At 43.5% G+C, this 26,712-nt stretch overlaps 1 protein-coding gene across 13 annotated transcripts in view; it reads right to left on the reverse strand.

The window, feature by feature from the left end:
* Magi1 (membrane associated guanylate kinase, WW and PDZ domain containing 1) overlaps positions 1-26,712 on the reverse strand; it is a 650,887-nt gene that overhangs the window by 245,431 nt on the left and 378,744 nt on the right. For all 13 annotated transcript variants that reach the window (XM_059258241.1, XM_059258239.1, XM_059258243.1 and 10 more), the window contains exon 2: positions 19,660-19,776. In XM_059258241.1, coding sequence (XP_059114224.1) covers positions 19,660-19,776 — 117 coding nt within the window. The remainder of the gene's footprint in view (positions 1-19,659; positions 19,777-26,712) is intronic.

The following is a 26,712-nucleotide window of genomic DNA, read 5'->3' on the forward strand; positions in this document are numbered from 1 at the left end:
GCCAGGACGAGGAAAGCTGCCTAAAGTCAATTCCAGCACCTTCTCAAGTCACTATGATTTTGTCCTTACACACACTCCTCCCAACCCACCCTGTCCTGAGACAGGTTTTCTCTGTATAATGCTCGCTGTCCTGGAATTCAGTCTGTTAGACCAGGTTGGCCTAGAACTCAGAGATCTACCTGCTTCTGCCTCCAGAGTGCTGGGATTAAAGGCATGTGCTACTACAGCCCTGTATTACACATGCTTTGAAATACACAATCAAATATAACAATAAAACTCACAGTAAGTCATTTGGGATCCCAGGGTTGGCCCAACCCCTGAGCCTGACATGTAAAGGGGCATCCTGGAACAACGGCCCAATAGAAACTTGACACTGACAGAGGTTCCTCTCAGAGGAGAAGAGCCTTTCCCCCTTCTAACATTGCTCTTCCTGTTGCCACAAGCACCACTCCCTGGGCCTGCTGCTGTCTCTGCCCTGAAACAGCTTTCACTGAGCCCAGTGATGGCAGGGGCAGACACTTCCATCACCTCCATCAGCACCAACACTCTCACCATGGACATCAGCCATCTCATCACAGTAGGTCCCAGCACAGTGCTTGATGACTGGAGGTGAAGCCCTGTGAGGAGTCTCACAGAAAGGCTGTGACGAAGGTACTGCTCTCTCCACTTTCCAGGTGAACAAAGTGGTTCTCTGAGAAGCTAAGTAACAAAGGAGGAGGAAGAAATGAAAGACAAAAGCCAGGCCCTTTTCCTGCATGCTTCTTACCAGGGCAGGGAGATGGCTCTAATTGAGTGCTCCATCTACATTTTATCTTCTTGCCCCTTTTTTTAGCAACTCACGTCTACTCCACATTTGTCTCCCTTGCAAAGACAAGTTTCTTGGGAGAACTGATATGACCTCTAGTGTGCCTTTGTAACAAATCAGTCACTTTAGCCCAGTATGTATTATGCATGTGACCATTCTCGTTTTGTACTACAAAAGAATAGGAAGCAGGTAAGGGCACATAAAGAGAAGGGGGGGGGGGGGGTCGCACAACATAACAATGTCTTAATGAATCTGACCTCTGATACAAGAATAGATTTTCTTTTTCTTAATTTAGATGTTACTCGCCTGTGCCTTCACTGTGCCTGGAACAGAGCACTTACTGCTTTGTCCTTGGTGATTCACACTTCCTGTGTCAATCTTATTGCAGCCTACCGATAAAGCAGGTATAACTGGAACCATTCTGTGGGGTTTTCTTTGTATCTGTGTGTGTGTGTGTGTGTGTATATGTGCATGCATGTTCATGTATTCACCGGTGCACTTCTGTATGTGGATGTGCATGTATGCATGCATGCAGAGAGCGGAAGACAGCCTCGAGCCATGCCATTCTTCAGGGGCCATCTATCTTGTTTTTACTGAAACAGTCACTCAGTGACTCTGAAACTCACTAGTAGACTAGGCTAACCCTAGGGATCTGCCTATCTCTGCCTCCCCACCACCCAGATTACAAATCAATGTCATCACATCCAGATAACTTTACATGGTTTCTGGAGGTCAAGCTCAGATCCTTGTGCTTGCAAGCGAGCAAGCTCTTTACCAACTGAGCCATCTCCTCCATGCCCCAGTGAGCTTTATTATTTGATTTTTGATATAGATATATATGATTTTATACACACACACACACACACACACACACACACACTTTAAAGACAGGTCTTATGATGACTAAAGTTATGTTTTAAGTTTAATAACTGTGATTAAGAGATCTATAAAGAAAAATTGCTTCTAACCTATAAGCCCTACTTGCCCAAGGACAGATTCCTGGAATACTAGGGGCTATTGTTTATGTACGATAACAAGCTACATGTTTTAATTTCTGTAAACAAGCTTGGTTGCCCCAACTACCCAACCACACAGGACATGCTTGATCACATGTAGCGACGGGGATGGAGGGTGTTAAATAGGCAGGAAGTACATCAGGAGGTTTGCTTGGTCTCATTGAACCAAGGCTGGAAGTACAGAGCCTTGTGCAGTTTGCCTTTATAAGCCCCTGACTAATGTAATTTGGAATACCAAGAATAGACCCAGCCAGTATCCATCGTCCTGGACAGTGTTTAATGAAGCTTGCTTCAAATTTGGCTCAAAAATTGTGGTGGTGATCTTATTCCGACCCGGCGGGATAAATAGTCTCATTATGTAGCATAGGCTGCCTCTGATTCAAATCCTTTAAACTGGGCATGCTGAGTACTGGGATTATAAGCACCTACCACCACACTTTACCTTACTAGTCCCACTCCTGAGAAATATAAGAAGTTTGGACAATCTATCCAAGCATAAAGATAAAATTTAGGGCTGGAGAGATGGCTCAGCAGCTAAGAGCACTGGCTGTTCTTCCGGAGGTCCTGAGTTCAATTCCCAGCAACCACATGATGGCTCACAACCATCTGTAATGAGATGTGGCACTCACTTCTGGCTTGCAGGCATACATGCAGGCAGAATACTGCATATATAATAAATAAATAAATCTTTTTTTAAAAAAAAAATAAAATTTAAAACTCAATTCCTGCTATAATTCTGAGGAAAAAACAATCTAAATTAAAAAAAAATGGGAACAAATCAAATAGGAACCTTACAAAAGAAGATACACAAGTGGATAAAAAATATTTGAAATATCATTGTGTCAGCAAGTATGCAAACAAGTCCCAAAGAGATACTACTGTATACTCACCAAGATGACAAAAATATTTGTACACAAAACTAACAATATCTGATGACTTTGACAATGAGGTGTGGTCTGAACTCAGTGTAGAGGCAAGTTCCACCTTGGAAATGCTTTGGCAAGATCTACCACAACTGAATTTATGTCTTCACTTTGACCAGCAATTCTTCTCCAGGTATTGTGCATACATGTGTAATTGTGTAAGAACATAGACAGGCGGAACTAAAGGCTGGAGATCATTGGAACTGATGGAAAAGGATAGCAGTCTATCCTCACAACGAAAACCTATCCAGTGGGGGTGGGGTGGGGTGGGAATTCCTGCTACACTGAAACACATGGACACATTTCAAAAGAAGAGCATTAGAAAAAGATAGAAAGAGATAACAGAACTGGAGCTGGCTGGATGTTTCCGCTTAGTGAAAACACTGCCTCAAAGCCTGAGAACGTAAGTTCAATTCCTGGAACACAAGGTAGAAGAAAAACATACATATCACATGGTTATACTTATATGAAGGTCAAGAAGAAAAGTGTATTTATATAGAGAGCATCAGAATCACGGTTACTTCTGAAAAGGAAAGGAAGTATTCACAGGTGGAGGTATAAGGGGGCTGCTAGAAGGCTTTTATCTGGGTGTGTCCACCTGCAAACAAGCGGGTGACAAATGTTTGTGTGGAAATACAGGACAGAGGTCAACCCTGGTATCATTCCTTAGGCACTGTACACCTTGTTTTCTAAGACAAGGTCTCTCACTGGCCTGGAGCTCTCCAAGTAAGGTGAGGCCAGGGTGGCTGACCAGCCAGTGCCAGGGGTCTTCCTGTCTACCTCCCAGCATTGAGATGATAATCACTCCCTACCACACCCAGCTTTTTTTATGTGGGTAGTGGGGACTGAATTCAGGTGTACACTTTACCCACTCAGCTGTCTCCTCACTACCTCCCCACCCACTGCTTGGTCTGTAAATGATGCACTCTGCCGGGCACTGGGGATGATGCACTCTACTGTGTGCCCTGGGGATGATGCACTCTACTGTGCCCTGGGAATGATGTACTCTACTGTGCCCTGGGGATGATGTACTCTACTGTGCCCTGGGGATGATGTCCTCTACTGTGCCCTGGGAATGATGTACTCTACTGTGCCCTGGGGATGATGTACTCTACTGTGCACTGGGGATGATGTACTCTTCTGTGCACTGGGAATGATGTACTCTACTGTGCACTGGGAATGATGTACTCTACTGTGCACTGGGAATGATGTACTCTACTGTGCACTGGGAATGATGCACTCTACTGTGCACTGGGGATGATGTACTCTACTGTGCACTGGGGATGATGTACTCTACTGTGCACTGGGGATGATGCACTCTACTGTGCACTGTGGATGATGTACTCTACTGTGCACTGGGGATGATGTACTCTACTGTGCACTGGGGATGATGTACTCTACTGTGCACTAGGAATGATGTCCTCTACTGTGCACTGGGAATGATGTCCTCTACTGTGCACTGGGAATGATGTCCTCTACTGTGCACTGGGGATGATGTACTCTACTGTGCACTGGGGATGATGTACTCTACTGTGCACTGGGAATGATGTCCTCTACTGTGCACTAGGAATGATGTCCTCTACTGTGTACTGGGAACAATGCACTCTACTGTGCACTGGGGACGATGTCCTCCACTGTGCACTGGGAATGATGTCCTCTACTGTGTACTGGGATGATGTACTCTACTGTGTACTGGAAATGATGTACTCTACTGTGCCCTAGGAATGATGTACTCTACTGTGTACTGGGAATGATGCACTCTACTGTGCACTGGGAATGATGTACTCTACTGTGCACTGGGAATGATGTACTCTACTGTGCACTGGGAATGATGTATTCTACTGTGCACTGGGAATGATGTCCTCTACTGTGCACTGGGGATGATGTACTCTACTGTGCACTGGGGATGATGCACTCTACTGTGCACTGGGGACGATGTCCTCCACTGTGCACTGGGAATGATGTCCTCTACTGTGTACTGGGATGATGTACTCTACTGTGTACTGGAAATGATGTACTCTACTGTGCCCTAGGAATGATGTACTCTACTGTGTACTGGGAATGATGCACTCTACTGTGCACTGGGGATGATGTACTCTACTGTGCACTAGGAATGATGTCCTCTACTGTGCACTAGGAATGATGTCCTCTACTGTGTACTGGGAACAATGCACTCTACTGTGCACTGGGGATGATGTCCTCCACTGTGCACTGGGAATGATGTCCTCTACTGTGTACTGGGATGATATACTCTACTGTGTACTGGAAATGATGTACTCTACTGTGCTCTAGGAATGATGTCCTCTACTGTGTACTGGGAATGATGCACTCTACTGTGCACTGGGGATGATGTACTCTACTGTGTACTGGGGATGATGTATTCTACTGTGTACTGGGATGATGTACTCTACTGTGTACTGGAAATGATGTACTCTACTGTGTACTGGGGATGATGCACTCTACTGTGCACTGGGAATGATGCACTCTACTGTGTACTGGGGATGATGCACTCTACTGTGTACTGGGAATGATGCACTCTACTGTGCACAGGGAATGATGTACTCTATTGTGCACTGGGGATGATGTACTCTACTGTGCACTGGGGATGATGTACTCTACTGTGCACAGGGAATGATGTACTCTACTGTGCACTGGGAAGGCACAAACATCCCCTGCATAACCTTGAATGGTACAAATGTGTGCAGGTGTGCAATTCTGACAAAATGTACAAGGCATAAAGTAGGTGTCTACCCTTTGGGAGGAGTAGAACTGAGTAACTAACAAACAAACAAAACTCAATGAAACCTCAAGACCAAGGTTCTCAAAACAAAATATGACCCAGTGTCTCCCAGGGTCACCGTGAGTTCCATTGTCAGAAATCTGGGAGAATTTCATTGTTCCTGCGTGTGTGCATGTGTGTGTGTGTGTGTGTGTGTGTGTGTGTGTGTGTGTGTGTGTGTGTGTCTGCACACATGTATATGCACCCATGTGTGTGGAGGTCAGAGGCCAAAATCAAGTCACTTCCTCTATTGCTCTCTACATTACTTCCTGGACACATCCATCTCTGACTGAATCTTGAGCTCACTGACTCAGCAGGACCATCTGGTCAGTGAGCTTGAGGGACCCTCTTGGCTCCAAATCCCCAGCACTAGAGCTGCAGGTAAGTGCCCCACACTTGACTTTTTCTGAGGGTGCTGGAGATCTGAACTCAAGTTCTCATACTAGCATGGTAGGCGCTCTAACAGCCAAGCCCCAACTTCCCTCCATAGTGGTTCTGCAGGGTGACTCATTGTAAGCCGTACCACATGACTAAAGAACATTCCAGCTACCACTCAAGCAACGTTTCCTTTCACAATTCTGCTGAAACAGATGTGGCGTTTCTCCCACAAATCCTAATTAAGTGAAGCTGAAGCCACGAAAACCAATTAGAGATGAAAACAAGACATGTATAACTCTAAAATCAGTAGACGAAACAAAGAATACAGAAGCTGTGGTTCCCATATGCTGTAAGAACTTAATGTTCCACCCAAGGAGGTGGGTGAGGAGAAAACATCAAACACATTCCCATACAGAAACCAGAGGAATGAATCGCCCACAGGTATTAGCCAGTGACCTTGAAAATGACTTCATTTCCATTCTAACCAAAATATGTCTCACTTTTCCAAACAAACCCCCTAAGACAACAGAATGGCGCACTTCTCACAGGCAGGAAAGGGCAGAAAACCCCAACTCCACATAAGTCAGACATAGTTGAGATGGCTTGAGAATAAAGAGCAGGCTGATGAGAAGGCAAAGCCCTGGGAAAGGCCTGAGGGCTGCCACAGAACACCTTGCTCATGTTGAGAGGGCCCTTAAAGTCTGTCAACTAGCCTCCTGGGCACCTTAATTTAACAGGCGATTGAAGTTGGGAAGCATGCCATACCTATCAAGAGTTGCCCAGGACAAGTAGGGCAAAGGTCATTTGTCTCAAGTCTCCTATTCATCATGGACCTCAAATTTAGGAATTTGAAGTCCTTTTTTGGGGGGTGGGGGAGGAGACAGGGTCTCACTATGTAGCCTTGACTATCTTGGATCTCAGTGTGTAGACCAGGGTGGTCTAGAACTCAGGAGAGATTCTGTCTGCCTTTGCCTCCCAAGTGCTGGGATCAAAGGCATGAGCCACCACACAAAGCTTTAATGTACTCTTCAAATAAATCTAGATCCACAGTACAGTGATGCAATAAAAGAATCCAAGGCATCAATGGGGATCTCAGCTCACAGTCACGGGGTAGATTTTCCCTGGTTCCTCCACTGCTTTTCCTAGTATCTCCTTTGGTATTTTTGTTGGATCCCAGGTCACACTGACTCACTGGGCTCATGGCAGCTATCTCCCACATGCTTTTTGTATTCCCTACTACACAGTAGACACCCAAAAGTAGGGAATTCACCCAGCTTATCTTTTTTTTTTTTTTAGGTGTTTCATCATTTCTTTATTATTTCTTTATTTATTCATTTATTATGTATTTATTTTTCTTTTTTATTTTATTTTATAATTTAATTTAATTTTACCTATCAGCCACGGATTCCCTTGTTCTCCCCCCTCCTGGCCCCCCCAACCCCGCCTTCCCCCCAGCCCATCCCCCATCCCCATCTCCTCCAGGGCAAAGACTCCCCTGGGGATTGAGTTCAACCTGATAGATTCAGTCCAGGCAGGTCTAGTCCCCTCCTCCCAGGCTGAGCAAAGTGTCCCTGTATAAGCCCCAGGTTCCAAACAGCCAGCTCATGCACTGAGGACAGGTCCCGGTCCCACTGCCTGGATGCCTCCCAAACAGATCAAGCTACTCAACTGTCTTATTTATCCAGAGGGCCTGATCCAGTTGAGGGCTCCTCGGCTATTGGTTCATAGTTCATGTGTTTCCATTCATTTGGCTATTTGTTCCTGTGCATTTTCCAATCTTGGTCTCAACAATTCTTGCTCATACAAACCCTCCTCTTTCTTGCCAATTGGATTCCTGGAGCTCCACCTGGGGCCTGGCTGTGGATCCCTGCATCCGGTTCCCTCAGTCATTGGATGAGGTTTGTCCAGGTTGTTCATGTAGATCTCATCCACTGCTCTGTCATTGGGCGATCCCTGTGTCTTTCTTGGGGTCCTGTTTTCTAGGTAGCCTCCCTGGAGTTGTGAGTAGCAGTCTAGTCATATTTTGATGCACCCAGCTTATCTTTAATACTAAGCACCCACATTCATCTGCTCGGTACTGCTGTTCTGTAAACATTTTTCCAGGAGACAGAGAAATGAATAAATAGACATGGACTGTTAAGTAGATGTTTTAATTGAGAACGTCAGGATGGATAATCACTGCTCATTAAGGGCCAATCCTGATAGCTCTTTAATTACATCTGTTTCACCGTGACCAAAATATCTGAAAGAAATAAAGATCAAATTTCTTTTGGCTCTCAGTTTCAGAGGGTTTTAGTCCATCACCACAGAGAAGCATGGCAGAGCGACTCAGCTCAGAGAGGTGAAAGCATGTGGCTGAAGCTATTCATGTGACACCAGACAGGGCAGCAAAGAGGGAAGTGAGAGGTAGGTATACCCTTCATCAATGCTGTCCATAGTAAACTACACATTTGGGTGGAACTTCCAGCTCACCCCTGCATGATCTGGAAAGCACCCCCTCCCCCGCCTCTCCAACAATCTCCAGCAAAGAAAAGGTGCCAAAAAAGCCCAGTTCTGCATACCTGGCAAAGATTACAACTTTCTCCCCTGTTTCCACCAGCAGTCCAAGTCCCCACTTAAGCATTCCAGATTTTGACCATACTTGGGCACAAACCCAGCTTGTGGCGGGCACATCACACCTCACCTACAGGCTATATTATAATCTCCCATCTTCAGTTCAGGCATTTTTGGCTTCTTGGGCTTCCATCTCTGGGACTGGAGAACCCACCTGGGAGTAGCTTTGCTCAAATAAACATGTTGTTATACTTTTTCAATTCGGCTTGATCTGGTTTACTTTGTCGGCGAAGCAATCTATCATCGGGGTACAGAAACCCTATCACTACGTCCAACAGCTGGCTCTACATCTAAAGGGTTCCACAGCTGCCCAAACCAGGCAAGCCAGACTGGAGAGCAGGTGTTTAAGACAAGAGTAAGGAGAGGGGTACTTTTGACTCAAGTCACAACAAACAAAACCCTTTTTCCTTTAAGACAGGGTCTCATTATACAGCTCTGAATGTCCTGGAACTCACTATGTAGACTAGGTAGACCTCAAACTCACAAGCATTCCAAAGGGCTTAGTGGTACACCCCTTTAATCCCAGCATTTGGGACCCACAGACCTGGAAGTATCACAGGTTCAGAACCAAGATGGTGTTTAAATTTTGTACTGTACATAAAGGATTAAAAAGAGAAAGAATGAAGAACTCTTTTAATTGGGTTTCTGATAAATCTGTAGCAGGTATTACCTGGATAACACACTACGTCATAATATTTAGAAAGCATCTTTGAGACATGTACTTCCAAAATTAGTAGCAATATTATTCCACTCTCTCTTTCTCAAATTGAGCATCTATCTAGTAGAGTATCCACTACAGAGCTATGACTTAGAGGTGGTGAGATTTTAAGCAAGTTATTTAACCTTGAATGTGGAGAGTAACAGCACCCTGTTATAGGACCATCAGGAGACAACTATGCTGTAGTGGAGTAAAACCTAGCATATGCAGCATTCAGCACATGTTCATAATACAATTATCATTCTATGGATACTTTTATATTCCTCTAGAATCTCATTAGCAAATCCTTAGAATTGACTTAAAATGATTATTCCTAACTTATTTTCTAGATAGGCATACATGCAACTATATACCCAAAGTCTAATGAAAATCTAGAGTTATGAGCAGATGTTGAGTGCTGGTGTCTCAATCCTATTGTGCAAGAGTAAGAAAGTGAACCTTATCAGCCTCAGTTTCCCTATCTGTAAAAGGCTAACAGTATGACGGGAGTGCCTACCTTCACAAGAGTTCTGCAATAATGACATGAAACATGCTAACTAAAACACTTAACATAAACTTGTTATTCCATAGGAGATTTTTGTTTCATACTATGCACCTCCCTCAGAAAGTCTCCGCTTCATGACCTATCAAGGTGTTCACCAAATCTCAGCTCTAGGACAGTCTAAAGATACTGATGTAAATATAGGAAGAATGATTCCCAAATGGAGTATATACACCTTTTTCTTACCAAATAACAAGTGGTTAATTTACTTCTTTTGGGTATGGGTTAATTTTCTTTTAAGAATATTTTATCCAGGAGTAATTCCAAATCTATACCTGTCAAAAGAATAAAAATGATACATAGGACACCACATGCCCTCTCCCAGACTGTTAGCAGTTCTGCCTGCTGGCCTGTTATTTGTTCTCTGGCTCCCTTTCTGTACAGGCAGTATATTTTCAGTTGTTTTTTTCTCTTGTAAATAACTGGCATTAGTTGTATTCACCCTGGCCATCTATCCATAAATACTTCAAGGCATATTTCCAGACAGAAGTGGTAACCAGCTAATTATATGTGGAGGGGAGAGTGTTTCTGGAGGTTAATATAGAGCTTCATGTACTATGTTAGCCGTGCTACCATCCCAGGCAACTGCCTAATTTTAAATGCAGTGTGCCACTCATTAATATGACAATTTTATTCACATTGTGATTGAAATGGAACAGTAGGCACTGTCTAGTCTAAATTGAATAAAATCACATTGAGCAGTTTGTTTTACACCTCAGTATTTCTTGTGTATGTGCGTCTGTGTTTGTGTTGTGTGTGTGTACATGCACCATGTATGAGTGCAGATGAGCATGTATGTGTGTATGTGAGCATGAGAGCACACTATGTGGGAGTGTAGGTAACTGTGTGCCATGGTTGCACGAGGAGGTCAAGGACAACTTTCAGAAGGTTTTCCCTTCCAATATGGCTCTCAGGGATTGAACTCAGGTCCCCAGACATTCATGACAAGGGCTTTTATTCGCTGAGCCATCTTGCCAGCCCATTAGTTTCTAAAAGTGTGTGTTGAAACCCATATAAAGTCCTGTAACTGAATGTGAGAGATATGAAACTTTTGGCAATAGTAAAAGGGTGCTGATCGTGTGGTGACGAACAATTAACTCAAACATGTAATGAATCTGAGGTATTTGTGGCACGGTTTTCCCATGTTTCATTTCGCAGATTCACTGTAGCCCCTGTTCTGAACACACAAGTGCAACTGTGCACTAGCATGCCGTCATGCCATAAAACATCAGCAACACTGTCTACAGGAGCTTGGCTCAGAAATGAGATGCTAGCAGTTATAAATTCCAGCATTTCTACTGTTCACATGAAGTTTTCTGCTCTTATAGGAATATAATTTAGTTACACAACACAGAAAGTCTTTTAAATTTTCCCTACTGTCATGTATCAAATAGGAGATCTTTGCATGATACTGTGTTAAAGTGTTTGATTTTTAAAATTACTGTTTGAGCTGCTCACTTGGGTTGCATTAAAAAAAATGATTCAATAAATTTTGGTTTGAGACTATCTCAGAGTTTCAAAACTTTCTGAAATGGCCCTAAATATGCTTCTGCTCGTTTGTACTATGTACCTGTGTGAAGCAGCATTCCCAGCTCTCACCATCATAAGATCTAGCTGCCAATCAACTCTCAAAGACATGGAAAATGTTCTATGTCCTGCACTATCAAATAGCTAACAAAGATTTAAGTGATTATGTAAAAATGGACAAGCACATCCATCTTGTTTAGGCAAGTTTGTTTTCATCTTCAGTAAATGACAAAATTATGCACACACACACACCAAATAATTGCTTTAAAATTAGTTGCTTTATGGTTTTTTTGGTGTGTGTGTGTGTGTGTGTGTGTGTGTGTGTGTGTGTGTGTGTGTGTGTTGTTTTTGTTTTGTTTTAGAGATAGGGTCTCATGTAGTTCAGGCTAGCCTCAAACTCCCTGGGCTCTATGCTGCTAAGTGCATCTATGCTCTTGCTGCAGCTGCTGATGTAGTTCAGGCTAGCCTCAAACTCCCTGGGCTCTATGCTGCTAAGGGCATCTATGCTCTTGCTGCAGCTGCTGATGTAGTTCAGGCTAGCCTCAAACTCCCTGGGCTCTATGCTGCTAAGGGCATCTATGCTACTGTTGCAGCTGCTGATGTAGTTCAGGCTAGCCTCAAACTCCCTGGGCTCTATGCTGCTAAGGGCATCTATGCTCTTGCTGCAGCTGCTGATGTAGTTCAGGCTAGCCTCAAACTCCCTGGGCTCTATGCTGCTAAGGGCATCTATGCTACTGCTGCAGCTGCTGATGTAGTTCAGGCTAGCCTCAAACTCCCTGGGCTCTATGCTGCTAAGGGCATCTATGCTCTTGCTGCAGCTGCTGATGTAGTTCAGGCTAGCCTCAAACTCCCTGGGCTCTATGCTGCTAAGGGCATCTATGCTACTGCTGCAGCTGCTGGCACCATCCGTCACTGACAATAGAACCCAGCCTTCTTAGCTTCCAGCAGGCATTGAATGCCAGCTCACTCCAGGCCTTGAGCACCACACTGAGACTGGTGGGGCACCCGGCCTGTGGACTGAGCAGCCAGGTTGTCAGTATCTGCAGAGTGCAAACAGCCACTGCTGGACTACCCACCCAGCAGCATGTAAACTAACCTGTTAGCTCCCTTTGTAAGGTATATTAATGCGATCCAGTCGGATCCTCTAGAGGACCCTGACTAATATAATCTCCATGCCCAGTTTTATGTAACACTAGGGATCAAACCCAAAGGGTAGGAGTGTGGAGCTCATGAATGCTAGGTGTGAGCACTCAACCAAATGAGCCACACACCCAGCACTATTTGCACTTGTTTCTACTGAACACACTTGACACAAGGAGGATTTGTGTGAAATACATTGTATTTTATTCTCTGGATTTAAATATTTTTTGAAAAACTAATATATAATAAAGCCGCCTCTGATATAATAGGTAGTAAGGACACTATGGAAACTCTCATGTACCTTCAAAAATTACTGTGAAAATTGCTTTATAATTATAACAAATCTTGATGGAAAATGTCAGCTAAAATTATAAAGCAATTAAATAAATTAACACGGATGCCAAATAGATATATTAGGATCCCGGACTGAGCCAAGGACTAATCCATATGTTATTAAGAGGAGATGCTTTGCAATTCAGTATACATTTAAAAACTGATCTTCAAGACGACTGGAGGCAAAGAAGCAAAACCAGAGCTTGGACTCTGGTGCTAGTTAGAACTGTGTCTGTTCTTGAGTTCAATCACTAATAAACTGGGTACCAGCACAGATCACTGACTGGAGCTGCCCACCTCTCTTGCTACATACACTAAGAAGACATGAAATACAATAGTAACAAACTACAGCTCACCCTCTGAAGGGGCTTCAAACAGAGGAGAGTGGTCTCCTCTCATTCACACCTCTGTCACTGGACCAAACAGCAAGAAAGCTCTTGCCCCATTCACACACCTTGGTACTGATAAGTTTTAGACCCTCCTGAAGGCCTCTCCGCCATCACAACAAATCAAATCAGACCAAATTAGGAAAAGCCCAGGTTTAATGGGCAAAGTGCTCCTGGGCGATTCCCCACCCCCTCGCCCCGCCCTGCAGAGAGGAGCAGGGGACCAGACCAGAGGAACCAGGAGTCTGTTTTGGGGGATACTGCTTATACATCCCCTGTGGGAGTCGTCCTGAGCCTCTCTGGGGGAGGAGCTGTGTTTGGCGGGCTTTGAAGGGGCAGGTTTGGGAAGGAGCTGTGTGAGGTGGAGCTCCTACCTAAACACTCCAGACTCTATGGTACCAAATAGGTACCTCCATTCGTGAGTGATTTTTTTTCTTCATATCCCCTAGTCCAGAGTGTTTCTGAGATAGCTAAAGCCTAGAGAGAACTTGAAAATGAGCAGTGATGCTAAATTTGGAAATTCATGTCAGCAAGGGGAAGGACTGACCTCAACAGAAGACCTTCAGATAGAAGGTCCCAGGGCTGTGTAACAGTATCACACTGCAACATAACATTATTGTCTACAAAGTACAACTGAATTGCCCCCCCTAAAAAAAAACCAGCAAAAACATTTCAGGATACATGTTTATGATTTTGTGCCAGGCTGGGACATTCACAGCTATCCCAGGACACACGTGGTCTGTGAGTCACAGGTTGGACACACTTGACAGATGACCTGGGAAGAGGGAGGCTCACTTTTGGGTGCTTATATGCTACTCACAAGCATCCATGAAAAGAGTGAACAGTGGGGCCCCACACACAACAGGAAAAGTGCTAACTGGAAGAGCCACTGGCCTCTCAAGTCCTTCGCAGAATGTCCCAGAGAGTCAGCATCTCTTTGTCAAGCACCAATGACAGAGAGGCAGCGAGGGAGTCCAGGAGAGCAGAGTGAAATCTGAAAGGTGGTTTGTGGTGATGCTCTTCTGTACATTACCACACTACTTGCTAAATAAACCAGCCGATATGGCAGGTTAAAGGTTAAACACACACACACACACACACACACACACACACACATAGACAGACATACAGAGAGAGAGAGAGACAGACAGACAGACAGACAGACAGACACACACACACAGAGAGAGAGAGAGAGAGAGAGAGAGAGAGAGAGAGAGAGAGAGAGAGAGAGAGAGAGAGAGAGATATTTGTCTGTCTGTACTTCAGGCCCATAAGCGCCTATGTACCCTAGAGTTAGAGGTGACAGGCAGGCAATCTACACAAACTATACAAATCACAACAGAGCACCTGAGACACAGAAACAGTCACAAAAGTAAGTGACTATCAATGTTAGGAATCAGGCTAGGCTTTGCAAAGAGCAAAAAAATCCTTTTAATTTTAGGCAGCACTTTGATTAGAGGATAACAGTCCTCAGATGCATACAGACTTCTCTACAGGCTCCAATCAGAAGCACTTCATTAACATCAAACACAACCTGAACACAGACACACATTCCAGAAGACCTTCAGCATCAGCTTCTTTGCTCCTAGTCTACTCTACCATTAGCTCTAATTATTAAAGACCATGGCTGAAAGGGCTGATTTCAGACAAGCCAAGGTGGAAACAATAGTGCCTAAGAGAAAACCAATAGGTTCAAACAGTCCCCAAAGCAATGCATGGCTCTATGCATGAAGAGGCAAAAAAAAAAAAAAAAAGGTCAATGTTGGCAGATGCTCAACTGTCTATCTGAATACGGCACCTCTGTAAACAAAGACCAGGGTCATCTGTTTATCACATCAAATTTAAAATGTCTTGGAGATCAAACGCAATCTCTTTGTAAACTCTTTTAATAATCAATACCTCTTGGGCAGGTCACACTGGTCTCAGGATCACAGAAAGCCTTGATCAACAAAACATTAAGCTGTAAAACAGGCTCCTCTTCTCCTCCCCTGTTTTAGGAGATACTTCTTTGCCTGTGTAGAAGAATGAGCCCCTCAGAGCAGAGCCCCAAGACTTGGGAGGCAGGAGCGGGGTGCACTCAGCATTCCAGAGAAGCAACATTGCTGAACGAGCCGTGAGCTGCAGCTTGCATCTCACTTTGACAGCAGCGCCACGGCAAATGACAAGCCCCGTCAGGTGAGGTATTTATCCTCACATGGAACGCGGCCACCCCAAAGCAACAGTCTCAGATGCTGTCACATCGGCGAAGACAGGAAGTCATGGAACAGGAAGGCTATTATTGAGGGAGGTACAGCAACAGAGACTGTAATTAAGAGCTGCTGCAAAGGGCCCCTCTGCATCATGCTCAGGATTGCTTGGATTACCTGCCAAGCCACCAGTGAAGTCCTTACCAGCCAATCTCTGAGGGGAGTGAACTTCTGAGCAGCCTTTCAATCTGGAAACCTATACAAAAGCAGCTCTTAAAGGCTGCATAGGTATAACCAAGGAAGAAAAATCAAGGAAAACAGTGAACTTTCCTCCATCTTTCTTCCCTTGTTCATTCACTCAACAAGTAGTTATCTTACTATCCCGGCACCAGGTTAGGGGTACAGAGGTCACTGAGGGAGGCTTGGCAAAGTAAGATTCTAAAAGGACAGATAGACACACGGTAGGAACCACAGCTTAGGACATGGTAGAGGGGGAGGGGCTTTGAGAGCCCTGAGGAGGGCACCTGTCCCAGTAAAGGAGATGAGGCAGACCTTCAAGGAAGAAGAGGCTTCTAAGCTGAATCTTAAAAGGAAAGTAAGGGACTGGTCGGAGAAAACAATCTGGGCACACAGAAGGCGGCACTGGATGTATGCTGGAGACAGGAAGAAGTCTGTGTGGCTGACACTTTAGGCAGGGGCTAGGAAACGGACTGCATGGGCCTCAGGACAGTTACAAAAAGGGAGCAAGACAAAATGGTAAACTTAGAACACGGTGAGATAGTGCGTGTGTGTGTGTGTGTGTGTGTGTGTGTGTGTGTGTGTGTGTGTGACTACATTACCAGGTTCACAAGTGTGAGATAAAGTGTCGCAAAGTCAGGAGGTTGGTCATACCTACAAGGACCTCCCTCATAAGCTTCCCCTCCTTCAGAGACACTAGTTGGGCTTAGACTCCTACCTCCCATCTAAAGGGCATCGAAGGGGTTCTGTGAGCTGCAGGAGGCTACAGAGCTGGCAGAGCAACCCTCACACTTCACACTCTGGCTCCTTCTGCATTAGCTCTCTTCTCTGTACTCATTTTTTTTTTTTTTTTTTTGGTCCTGGGGGGGGGGGGTGATTTTCAGCGGTAAATATAATTAAGTTCTAGCATGATGACCTTTTCCTTCGACTGTAGAAACAGAGTTCTTGAATAAGGAGGAAAATAAAAGGGAGAATAGCTTCCACAAAAATAGGACTGTAGGAAGGAATTAAAAGGGTGACGTAGATAGTATGTGAATTATACCTCAAGGAAGCTGCTGCAAATTTAAAATAATAACCACAGAAGTGGGTGAGAAGTGAGCAGCGTGGTATTTCCAAGTGTGACTGAGCAGCAATTCAGTGGGTCCTCTGCTTGTCCATAAAACAGACTACTGTCATGGTTAGGACTGAGTTCTGATCTGTGACATCCATCCCTACACACATGCTGAGGATGTCAAGATGACGTGGGACAAGAGGAGCTTTATCTCCTCATTTCTAATGGCCAGTGTATCTTCTACAGTGTGGAGAACAGAAATTCAGCCCCCCACTGGCAGATACCTGCTCAGGGGGTCACCCTACCACATATGAAGGTCAGGGACTATCAGCCAAGGAAGGTTCTGGAACCAAGAGATCACAGGAAGTTTCATTTCTATTACAACACAAGCAGTCTCCCGATCCAGGGCTTCCTCAGCCATTCACACAAGGTACTGGTGAAGAAAGACCCTTGCTTTGCCAGGTATAGGCCCAAAGATCAAAATAAACACACACAGGGATGGACTATCCCAAGCCTGCCACAGAATTCCACATCACACTAGCCAACTCATGTTAAGAAGCACATCACAGGCAGGGGAGGCAGTGCAGAGGGCAAAGTGCTTGCTAGACCAGCATGAGGGCCTGTACCCACAGTTTAGAAAGCCAGATGTGGTGACACAGGCTTGTAATCCTAGCGCTGAGTAGGTGGAGACATGTGGATCCCTGTGACTCTCTGGGCAGCCAGCCTAGCTTAAACGGTAAAGCCCAAGTCCCAGTGAGAGACCCAAGGTTTCAGCACCCGAGAATGACATCAAAAATGGACCTCTGGATTCCACTTACACACATGTGCATGTGGATGTACATACACATGCATCACATACATATATCCATGCACATATACATACACACATATGTGCATATATATACATACATACACAGAACACACTATGCACAGAAATAGACCTCATTTTTCTGCCACTTTATAATTGGATAGGTACAGTGAATTGTGATGTATCTTCTTTTTCAATCCAAACACCAACTCCACTTTCCAAATTCCTATTTACTAGTTTCATACAAAGAGAACATCAATACCCACTAGTTTTTCAAGCAAAGACAAACATTATTTTTCCATCATTTTAAAAAAACTGAGGTCATTTTGGACCTACTTCCTCAATAGTGGCACACTTAAAATCAAGCCATGTAGCTCAGTCAGGTCCAAGAGATCAGTGGGGGCAAAAATAAATGGGAAAACTTGCCCAAAATGTAACCATGGCAACACCATAGATGTATGAAGTAATGGTGTGATAATTCGCTTCATCCCCATTTCTTAAATTGGAATCTAAGTAGGGGGAAAAGTACATGGAGAAAAGCATGAGTCTGCAATTACTGAACTCTGCAAAGTTGCATTCAACCTGCAACTGTAACTTACAGGCAGTCACGGGACAGCTAAAAAATGGCCCTAGGAGGTTCAAGAGTCAAAAAGATGAGGATCTGCTCTGAACTCCCCATGACTCTGTTTCCCCATCTGCTTTCAGGAGGTTGGTGTCTGTGACACTGGCCAGTGTGACAGCGGTGGACCCAGCTGGATCATACTGCCTCAATCCTGTAACCCAGAGTCACATTCTCACTCAAAACTGTGTTACTAGATCAATAAAAATGGGATTAAAATCAGCACCCCATTCGCAAGACTAGATTTAAGAATTGCAATTAATCCAAATACACATGTAGTCATTCAAGGATGTTACTGGGATTAGAGTTCTCAGTTCAATATGGAAAAGCTGAAATGAGGACAACTAAGTCAAGTAAACAGGTCACCTCTTCTCTGTCAGATGCAGCTGCCAGTGAGTAAAGAGGGGACTCTGGAGTGCTGGCCCAAGTCACTTGCAGTATTCTTCCCCACAGAGCCATGATTTACTACCAAGTAAGATGGAGGGCAGCAGATTGTTCTAGAATTTGATTTCCTAAGGTTCTCAAATCTATGCAAAGCCTTTGGTCCGTTACGCTTGTGACTTTAGTATCAGCAAACACTGGAATCTAGCACATTACTTACAAAATACCATATTTTAAAGAAAACCATCTCTAGACAACAGATCACAGTAATAGGAGGGCTTTGTGGATAGGATATTAATCTTCCTCTAGGAGGCAGTGTCTTAAAAATGGTATCCCAAAAAACTCTTTCAAACTTTAAAGGACCAAGTGACAGACAGCACTACGTAAAATTCCCAGTAATAAAACCAGAAGCACTCTTTCCTTGAGATGTGAATGAAATCAAATAAACACCGTGTCTTCCCAAGAGGCAGAGGTGAGATCAGCCTGTTCATGGACACAGTGTGTCCATGTCCCACTCTAAGGCAGTTGTCCATTTACCACTCACAGATCAACACACTGCCTCTTGTCCTCACCCACAAAGGTTTCCTTTCAGAGGCCCGATGTTCTGGATCTTGCTTGCTCAAATTTGATTGCTTTGAATGGTTTTTAGAATTTGGAATTTTTAATCTTTGAAAATCCTTTCTTCCTACAATCCATACTTGGGAATTTTTAAATCTGGTTGTAGGGAAGGAGAGTATACTGTGGTATTCCCTCCACTGAGGGCCATTAAAGACACAGTGGCCTCTGCCTCGCTCACTCCATTAAACACAATAATGTTTAGAAATGTCTCTATTTCTAGAGGCTTCACCTTGCCAAGGCTTTACAAACTGCTTACCCGCTTCAGTTCACTTATACTTCACAGCAGCTCCATGAAGCTAGCATGGCTGACATGTTCTTTACACAGATCAGATGGTGAGCTCACAAAAGGTAGATAATTCACTCCGCATTGAAACCCAGTACAAGTAGCAGAGCCAAGCGGAAATCCAGTCACACAGTCACACCATGATCTCATGCTGTCTGTCCCACAGTCAACCACCATTTGCTTCACTCAGGGCATCCCTGGGTGGACTCGCTACTAAGTGTGCCAGAACCATCAGCTGAGCTTCCTTCTCCTCTTTACACACGCGTGAACCCACACACTCCCACTCCAGCAGTGAGACACTAAAGCTGGCTACTTACAAGGCACGGCATGGCGGTAGAGGTTGTCCCGTATGGTCTGCTGGAGCTCATGGTCCGGAGACCCCTTCTGGAAGCGCTGGTTGAGGAAGTGTCGCAGGTCCTTGTTGAGCCTTCCTCCTGCAGGAAATACATAAAACAGACAGAGCACATCAACAAGAGAGGGCTGTGTGTGAGAAAGCCGCGTCCGCACATCCAGCCCACAGCCCCTCAGCCACCTTGAGGAAGTGCTTCCGTTTCCCTCTGCAGGGGAACAGCCAGAAGAAGGCACCAAAGAGAAAACAGCCCAGAAACAACTAAGGTGTGGCCCTATCACGTGCAACACTAGAAAGCCAAAGAACTGAGAGTTTCCTCTAGGATTTGCACTTAGACGGGCGCCTGTGACATCCACAGACACTCTGGGAGGGAGAACAAGCCGCTGAAACCGCAAAGGGGACAGTCTGTAACAACTGTCCCACTACACAGCCTTCTTCACTGGTTACACTCGCAAGCCTGTTTGGAACCCCAGGATAATTTACTGTAGCCAATAAGTAAAGATAAAAAGCAAGCAAAGAAACAACGTAGAAACAACAAGCAGACACCGATTCAGTAAAGCGCGGCCCACCTGCATAGGAACTGCTAAGAACACAGGAGCTACACCTCTACATGCCAGTCACAGGGAGGGAGCTCAGAAAGGAGCCTTCGAGGTCTGACCCCGGTTTGCATATTTAAACTTTATTTAACTGGCATATAAAAGCAAAAAAAAAAAAAAAGTTACAACTTAACATATAGGAGTATATAGGAGTGCACCATGTAATATTTAAACGTAGGTATATACTGTACAATGGTTAAGGTAGCAATCATTTGTATACAGTGGAAACTTTCGAAATCCTTTCTTCTAGCTTTTAAAGTATAGACAGACTGCTGTACTATTATGTCTAGTTATCCTTCTCAGTGGGAGCAAACCAGTTTCTACCTACTGACAAACCTCTCCCCTGGTACCACCCAGACCACTGGTAAACACCATTCTCCCACTCTACTCTCCATTAGTGTGAAATCATCTTTTATATTCCATGCATGAGTGAGATCACGGGTGTAACTTGTCTGTCTTTATGATTCTTTTTGTGCGGAAAAAAGATTCTAAATAGGAAATGGACTGAGGCACAACTTAGCCAGTTTGAGACTAAGTTCAATCCCCAGAATCAAACAAAAACAATGAAATAAATAAACTACAAAACAAAAAAGAGAGAAAACATATTAATAGAAGGGATCTTAAAAAGAAAAGAAGGACAGCCATTTCCTTTAGAGTAAAAGACTTGAGCAGAGAAAGGAGACCCCATTCTTCATTTTAGAGATAAATAACTATTGATGTGTATATCTCCATCCCTTCCACTGCCTTGCAAATGCAAGGTACACATTGCTTTTTTATTGCTCTTTGAGCCACAGTTAATTGTGTCTTTATTTCCTTGAAATCTTGTATACTTAGTAGAACAAAAGGAAAGCTTTCAAATGTTGCAAAAATGTATCATAGAAAAGAGAATTTTAAAGAATTGTAAAATAAATGGATAAAGACCCTACAGAGATGGCTAAAAATCACAAGAATAAGTTTGTCTTCCCAGCTGGGCAGTGATAGTGCAGACTTTAATCCCAGCACTCGGGGACAAAGGCAGGTGGATCTGAGTTGAAGGCCAGTTTCTTAATGTACAGAGCGAGTTCCAGGACAGCCAGAGCTACATAGAGAAACCCTGCCTCGAAAAACAAAAACAAACAAACAAACAAACAGTCTCTTTCAGTTTTTATACAAAATGAAAACCAGGCAGAGGCATTTCCAGCCTTAGTGAAGCAACACAGCCACTGGTCACCATGCGAGCCACAGAACTCCTTGAAGCAGCTTCCTGCTCAGAAGGGTGATTTAGGACTAAGACAGTGATGCTAACATGACGCTATTTCCTACTTTGGCAGGAAACTACTGGTCTCGCTTGTCACACCTGCTCATTCTGGCACAAACTTATGAAACAGCATTTGAACTATTTTATTTCAGTTGTATTAAAACCAAGGTTCAAGTTGTCAAAAGGAAAATACATACATATATTAATAATCAAAATTAACACCATTCAATCATTTATCACCTATTTATGAATGAAGCAAGAGCTGCCTTACCTGCTCCCTAGACAGACAGACAAACACACACAAACAAACACACACACACACACACACACACACACACACACGATGCTGACACATACCTAGGTGATAGGAACATACAAATTCAAATCACAAGGAGATCCCACTACATAGCTACCAGAAGAGAAGAATTCAAAGAGTGAATAAATATATCACCTTTTAGAAAGGTTATAAAACAAGGTTTTACATACAGCTAGTGTATAAGGAGGCTCAGCCTCATGGGAACATAATTTAACAATACCTTATTAAGTCAAATTTGCACAGAACAAGTAACCCACCAATTTTACTGGAAATGAAGAACACAAAAATAAGTCCACAAAAAGAAAACAAATATGAATCATTACAGTAGCCTTAATGATGACAACCTCAAATTATAAACAATCCAAATGTTTATCCAGAGGCAATGAAACAAAATGTGATATGTTCGATGAAGTGCTACACAGCAATTAAAAAGGAGAAATGGCAAATACATAAATAATGTTGACAATTCTCAAGCACTTAACATTGGACACAGAGGCCAGACACAAAAGGGAACAAAACTTCATCCATAAAGTTTTACCATGTTCTCTCCAGAATAGAAGGAAACAAAGACAAAGAGCGGAACACATGATGGTATGGAGTACCTGATGTATGAAGTACATGGATGTTTGCTTATGCACCAGTTCACATGAGGGAACTTCATGAAGGGCATTGAGAAACACTATTCTACAACTATGAGTCAACAACCACCACAATAATTATTTCCAAATAACTTAAAAAAAATAACTGACTTAATTTTCTTTGATGTGCCTTGGTGTGAGAGTGTCGGTTCTCCTGGAACTAGAGTTACAGACAGTTGTGAGCTGCCATGTGGGTGCTGGGAATTGAACCTGGGTCCTCTGGAAGGGCAGTCAGTGCTCTTGACTGCTGAGTCATCTCTCCAGCCCTCCAAATACCTTTTTAAGAAACAGAGACGACAATGGACTCTTTGAGGGAGATGTCAATCTCGAATTGATAGACTGTGTGCTGCAACACAGATCCTACACATCCGAACGCACAGACTCACACAGGAAACAGTTAGATGGGGTGGCTGGCTGAGTGGGTACCATACGCTAGGCGCTGTGCTAGATGCTCCGTTCCCAATTTCATCAGAGTCAAACAGGAAGAATAGGGCCCATCTTGGCAGCGAACAAACACAGGTCCAGGTATGGATCCAGCTCCATGACTCATGGCCCCTGAGCCTCTCTTCTCTCACTCGTATAAATAGACCAATGACATAATAGGAGTGGGTCACATGGCTGCTGTCAACACCACAGGCGGTGACAGGATGGCACAGTGCAGGGCAGAGTGGAAGCACTTACCAAGAGATAAAAACTGTAATCACCACAGTGTCAAGTGGACAATTTCTGAGGTGAGGGGAAAAGAATAAAAACTGGCCCAAACATGAATTATCATTCCTTTTCAAAAATAAAAAAAAAAAAATCACATCAATTTGAATGTTATTCAAATGGGTTAGAAATAACAAGAGACAAAACATAAAGGCGAGAGAGCTTGGACTAAAGAACATTTCCAGAGCTTCTAGAAATGGGTGAAAGTCTTTTCGTGCTAAAATAGTGTGTTCTTGGGTAAACGGGCTGAGGTTCAGGAAAGAATGCTAGCTGGTAAACTACTGGTAGGTGTGATAGTCACACTTGCTAACCTCTAGCCCCAGGGGGAAGGCACTCTGGGATGATTCAGCAAGAATAACATTTCCCATGGCCTACGATCTAGGTGGTATTTGACATGAAAAAGTCCTATCGGATCACTGACAGGGCCAGTGAGGCTCAGCGGGCAGTCTGCCAACGAAGCCCGAATTCCGTCCCTAGAATCAACATGGCAAAAGAGAACCAACTGTTGCACGTTCTTCCCAACACATTTGCCATGACACTTGTGCTCCCACGTACGCGCGCGCGCGCGCGCGCACACACACACATATAAATAAATAGACGGATGGATGGATGGATGGATGGATGGATGGATGGATGGATGGATGAAAGGGGCAATAAACACTATTTGAGCTATGAGTAGCAAAGAGGTCTGTGATATCTAAATATACCCTTAGGCTCCAAAATAAATTCCAGAGAACATATGGGACACATTAGTTCTTTCCCTATATGTAACAGAGATGCATACCTCTATAGTCACCATCAGGATAAATCAGAGATTTTCAGACGGGATGGTATTATTAAGACTCTGCTGGATTATTCTTGATTTTAGGCTCCAACTAAGCAAGCCAGTTATGGTTTATGGTCAGCAGACCGAAACCCTCCCTTTTGTGGATGTGCAAAGGGCAGGGTTAACTCTGCTGCCAGTTAACATTTACTCTGCATTCCCTGACATTTGGATGGGAAAGGCTTCCACCTTCACATTCCATTAAGAATAATGTACTCTGAGCATCTAATCTCAAATTAATTGCCAATTATTCAGAGGACATGTCAGTAAATCTTTTCCTAATTGTCAAGGGCATTGTGCCAATGAAATAATAAATTGTAAGGTGGATAAATAATAAACTGTAAGTATGTCACGGCATCTTTACTTTTGTTCAAATTAAAGATTTGTTTTGTAAATGGAAGAAAGAACATAGGTCGGAAGTATGTAGAGCTTTGCCCAAGAAAAAAGGTCAGAACTAGGGCTGGGGAGATGGTTCAGTGAGTGAATAAAGTGCTTGCTCTGCAAACATGACCTGGGTTCAAATCCCCAGCACCCATATAAAAAGCTGGTTATGGCAGGATAAACCTCTAACCAAAGTGCAGGGGAGGCAGAGAGAAGTGGATCCCTGGAGCCTACCGGGGAGCCAGCCTAGCCAAATTGATTTGGTGAGAGACCCTGTCTCAAAGAAATGAGAAGGGAAGCTGGGTGTGGTGGTACAGGGCTATAACTCCAGCACTTGGGAGGCAGAGGCAGACAGATCTCTGTGAGTTTGAGGTCAGCCTGGTCTACATAGTGAGTTCCAAGACAGCCTGAGCAAATAGTGAGGCCCTGTCTTAAAAAACACACAAGAAAGAAAGAAAGAAAGAAAGAAAGAAAGAGAGAGAGAGAGAGAGAGAGAGAGAGAGAGAAGAAAGAAAGAAAGAAAGAAAGAAAGAAAGAGAAGAAAAAAATGAGGAGGAAAGCAACTGAAGAGGCCACTCAGTCAACTTCTCGTCTTCACACATGTGCATGTATCTGCACAGACACCCGTGTGAACAGACGGACATGTCCACCTGAACACACTGCACATGCACATGGGCACACACACTTTCAGAGATCAGTGCAAGAAGTTTTAAATTGTAAAAGAGGACAATTCTGTATCTTCTAAATTTCCAAATATATCTCTGTATTTTTCCATTGAGTTTTCTGAAATTTAATGACTATCAATATATCATCTTAATATTGTATAAGGTTCCATTTTCAATACACCAAAATTCATTTTCCTTCATATAAAAATCAAGGTATGATTTTAATCCAGATCATGTTGCTATAAATGTCAGTGGGATGACATGAAGAAAAAAAAAATGCAGCAAAGGTCAAGAAACTGATTTCCATGGAGCAGAAGCTTAGTCTGCAAGCAAGTGCATTAGGGAGGGACTCCTAGGGTGTATTTAAGGACACAGTTCATGGATGGAATGGTTATTCATCCCATTTTCTTCACATGTCTTCAGGCATACCACGTTTCTTTCCTTTGGGGCTTCAGGCTGGACTTTAACTCTGAAATAGGATTTTCTGTCTCTTTTGGGGCAAGAGAAGCATGTGCTACCTGCATCAATACCATAATGAAATCCATTACTTTGGATGATAATTTCAATTAAAATATTTTAGTTCAGGGAAAGAAAAGGAAATTTATTTTCAGCAAATCAGAACTCTCTGTACTTTCCTTATAAGTTTTAGTTAGGCAACTATGAATTTCTACAATATACTTTGAAAGGAAGAGGACAGGACTATTATCAACAATGACCAAGCCACTGTGACCTTCAGACCCTCACCTACGTCATTTGTGCCAGAGGATATCAACATGGTGTTATTCATGTTTCTTTCTAACATTTTTTACCCAAAATTTCTCTCACCTGTAAAAGAAATATAATAATTAGGGAGTTAGTGTTTGATAAGAAAGAGTCTTGGTTGGAGATGTTCAAAAAGTTCTGAAAACAGAGGGTGGTGCTGGCTGCAGAACAATGTGAATAGACTTGATGCCAAAACCTCTCCTTGAAGGTGGTTAAAATGAAGTCTTACACATATTTTACCACAATAACGAAGGTATATAAATTATCAACCCTGAGAAACAAGCCAGTCCCAGAGACACACACTTATACTCTCACCACTTCAAGGTTGGGACCAGAGTACAAAGCATTCAAAAACAGCCTGAGCTGCACAGTGAGATCCTGTCACCAAAGAGCAAACAAAAACCCAGAACATTAAATGTTCTGTGTGTGGGCATTGATGTGTATCACATATGTATGGAAGCCAGAAGAGAGTGTTGGATCCCCTGGAACTGGAGTTACTGATGGTGGTGAGCCTCCTCATAGGTACTGTGAATCAAACCTGGATCCTCTGGAAGAGCAGCCAGTGCTCCTGACTGCTGGTTGAGCCATCTCTCTACCACCTCAAGGAGAAATATTTGAAGACAGAAAGTTGTACAACAAAGTAAAACCATTTGTAACCTCACTTGCACTCCTGTATTTATTTTATTTATTTTTTGCCCTGTGTATTGATACATATATACACTCAAAACATAAAATCATAGCTGTACAGACACATTGTATCCTTGGATTACAACATGCACCCTTTAACATGCCCATACACATGAGTAAATGCATCATCTCACTCAACAGAAATGTATTAAATGCCTACAGACAAATACGCTGTGAACCCTGAGGATATGCTTGTCCCTAGGAAGTG

This window comes from Peromyscus eremicus, chromosome 3 (assembly GCF_949786415.1).
Source record: "Peromyscus eremicus chromosome 3, PerEre_H2_v1, whole genome shotgun sequence".
Lineage (NCBI taxonomy): Eukaryota > Metazoa > Chordata > Mammalia > Rodentia > Cricetidae > Peromyscus > Peromyscus eremicus.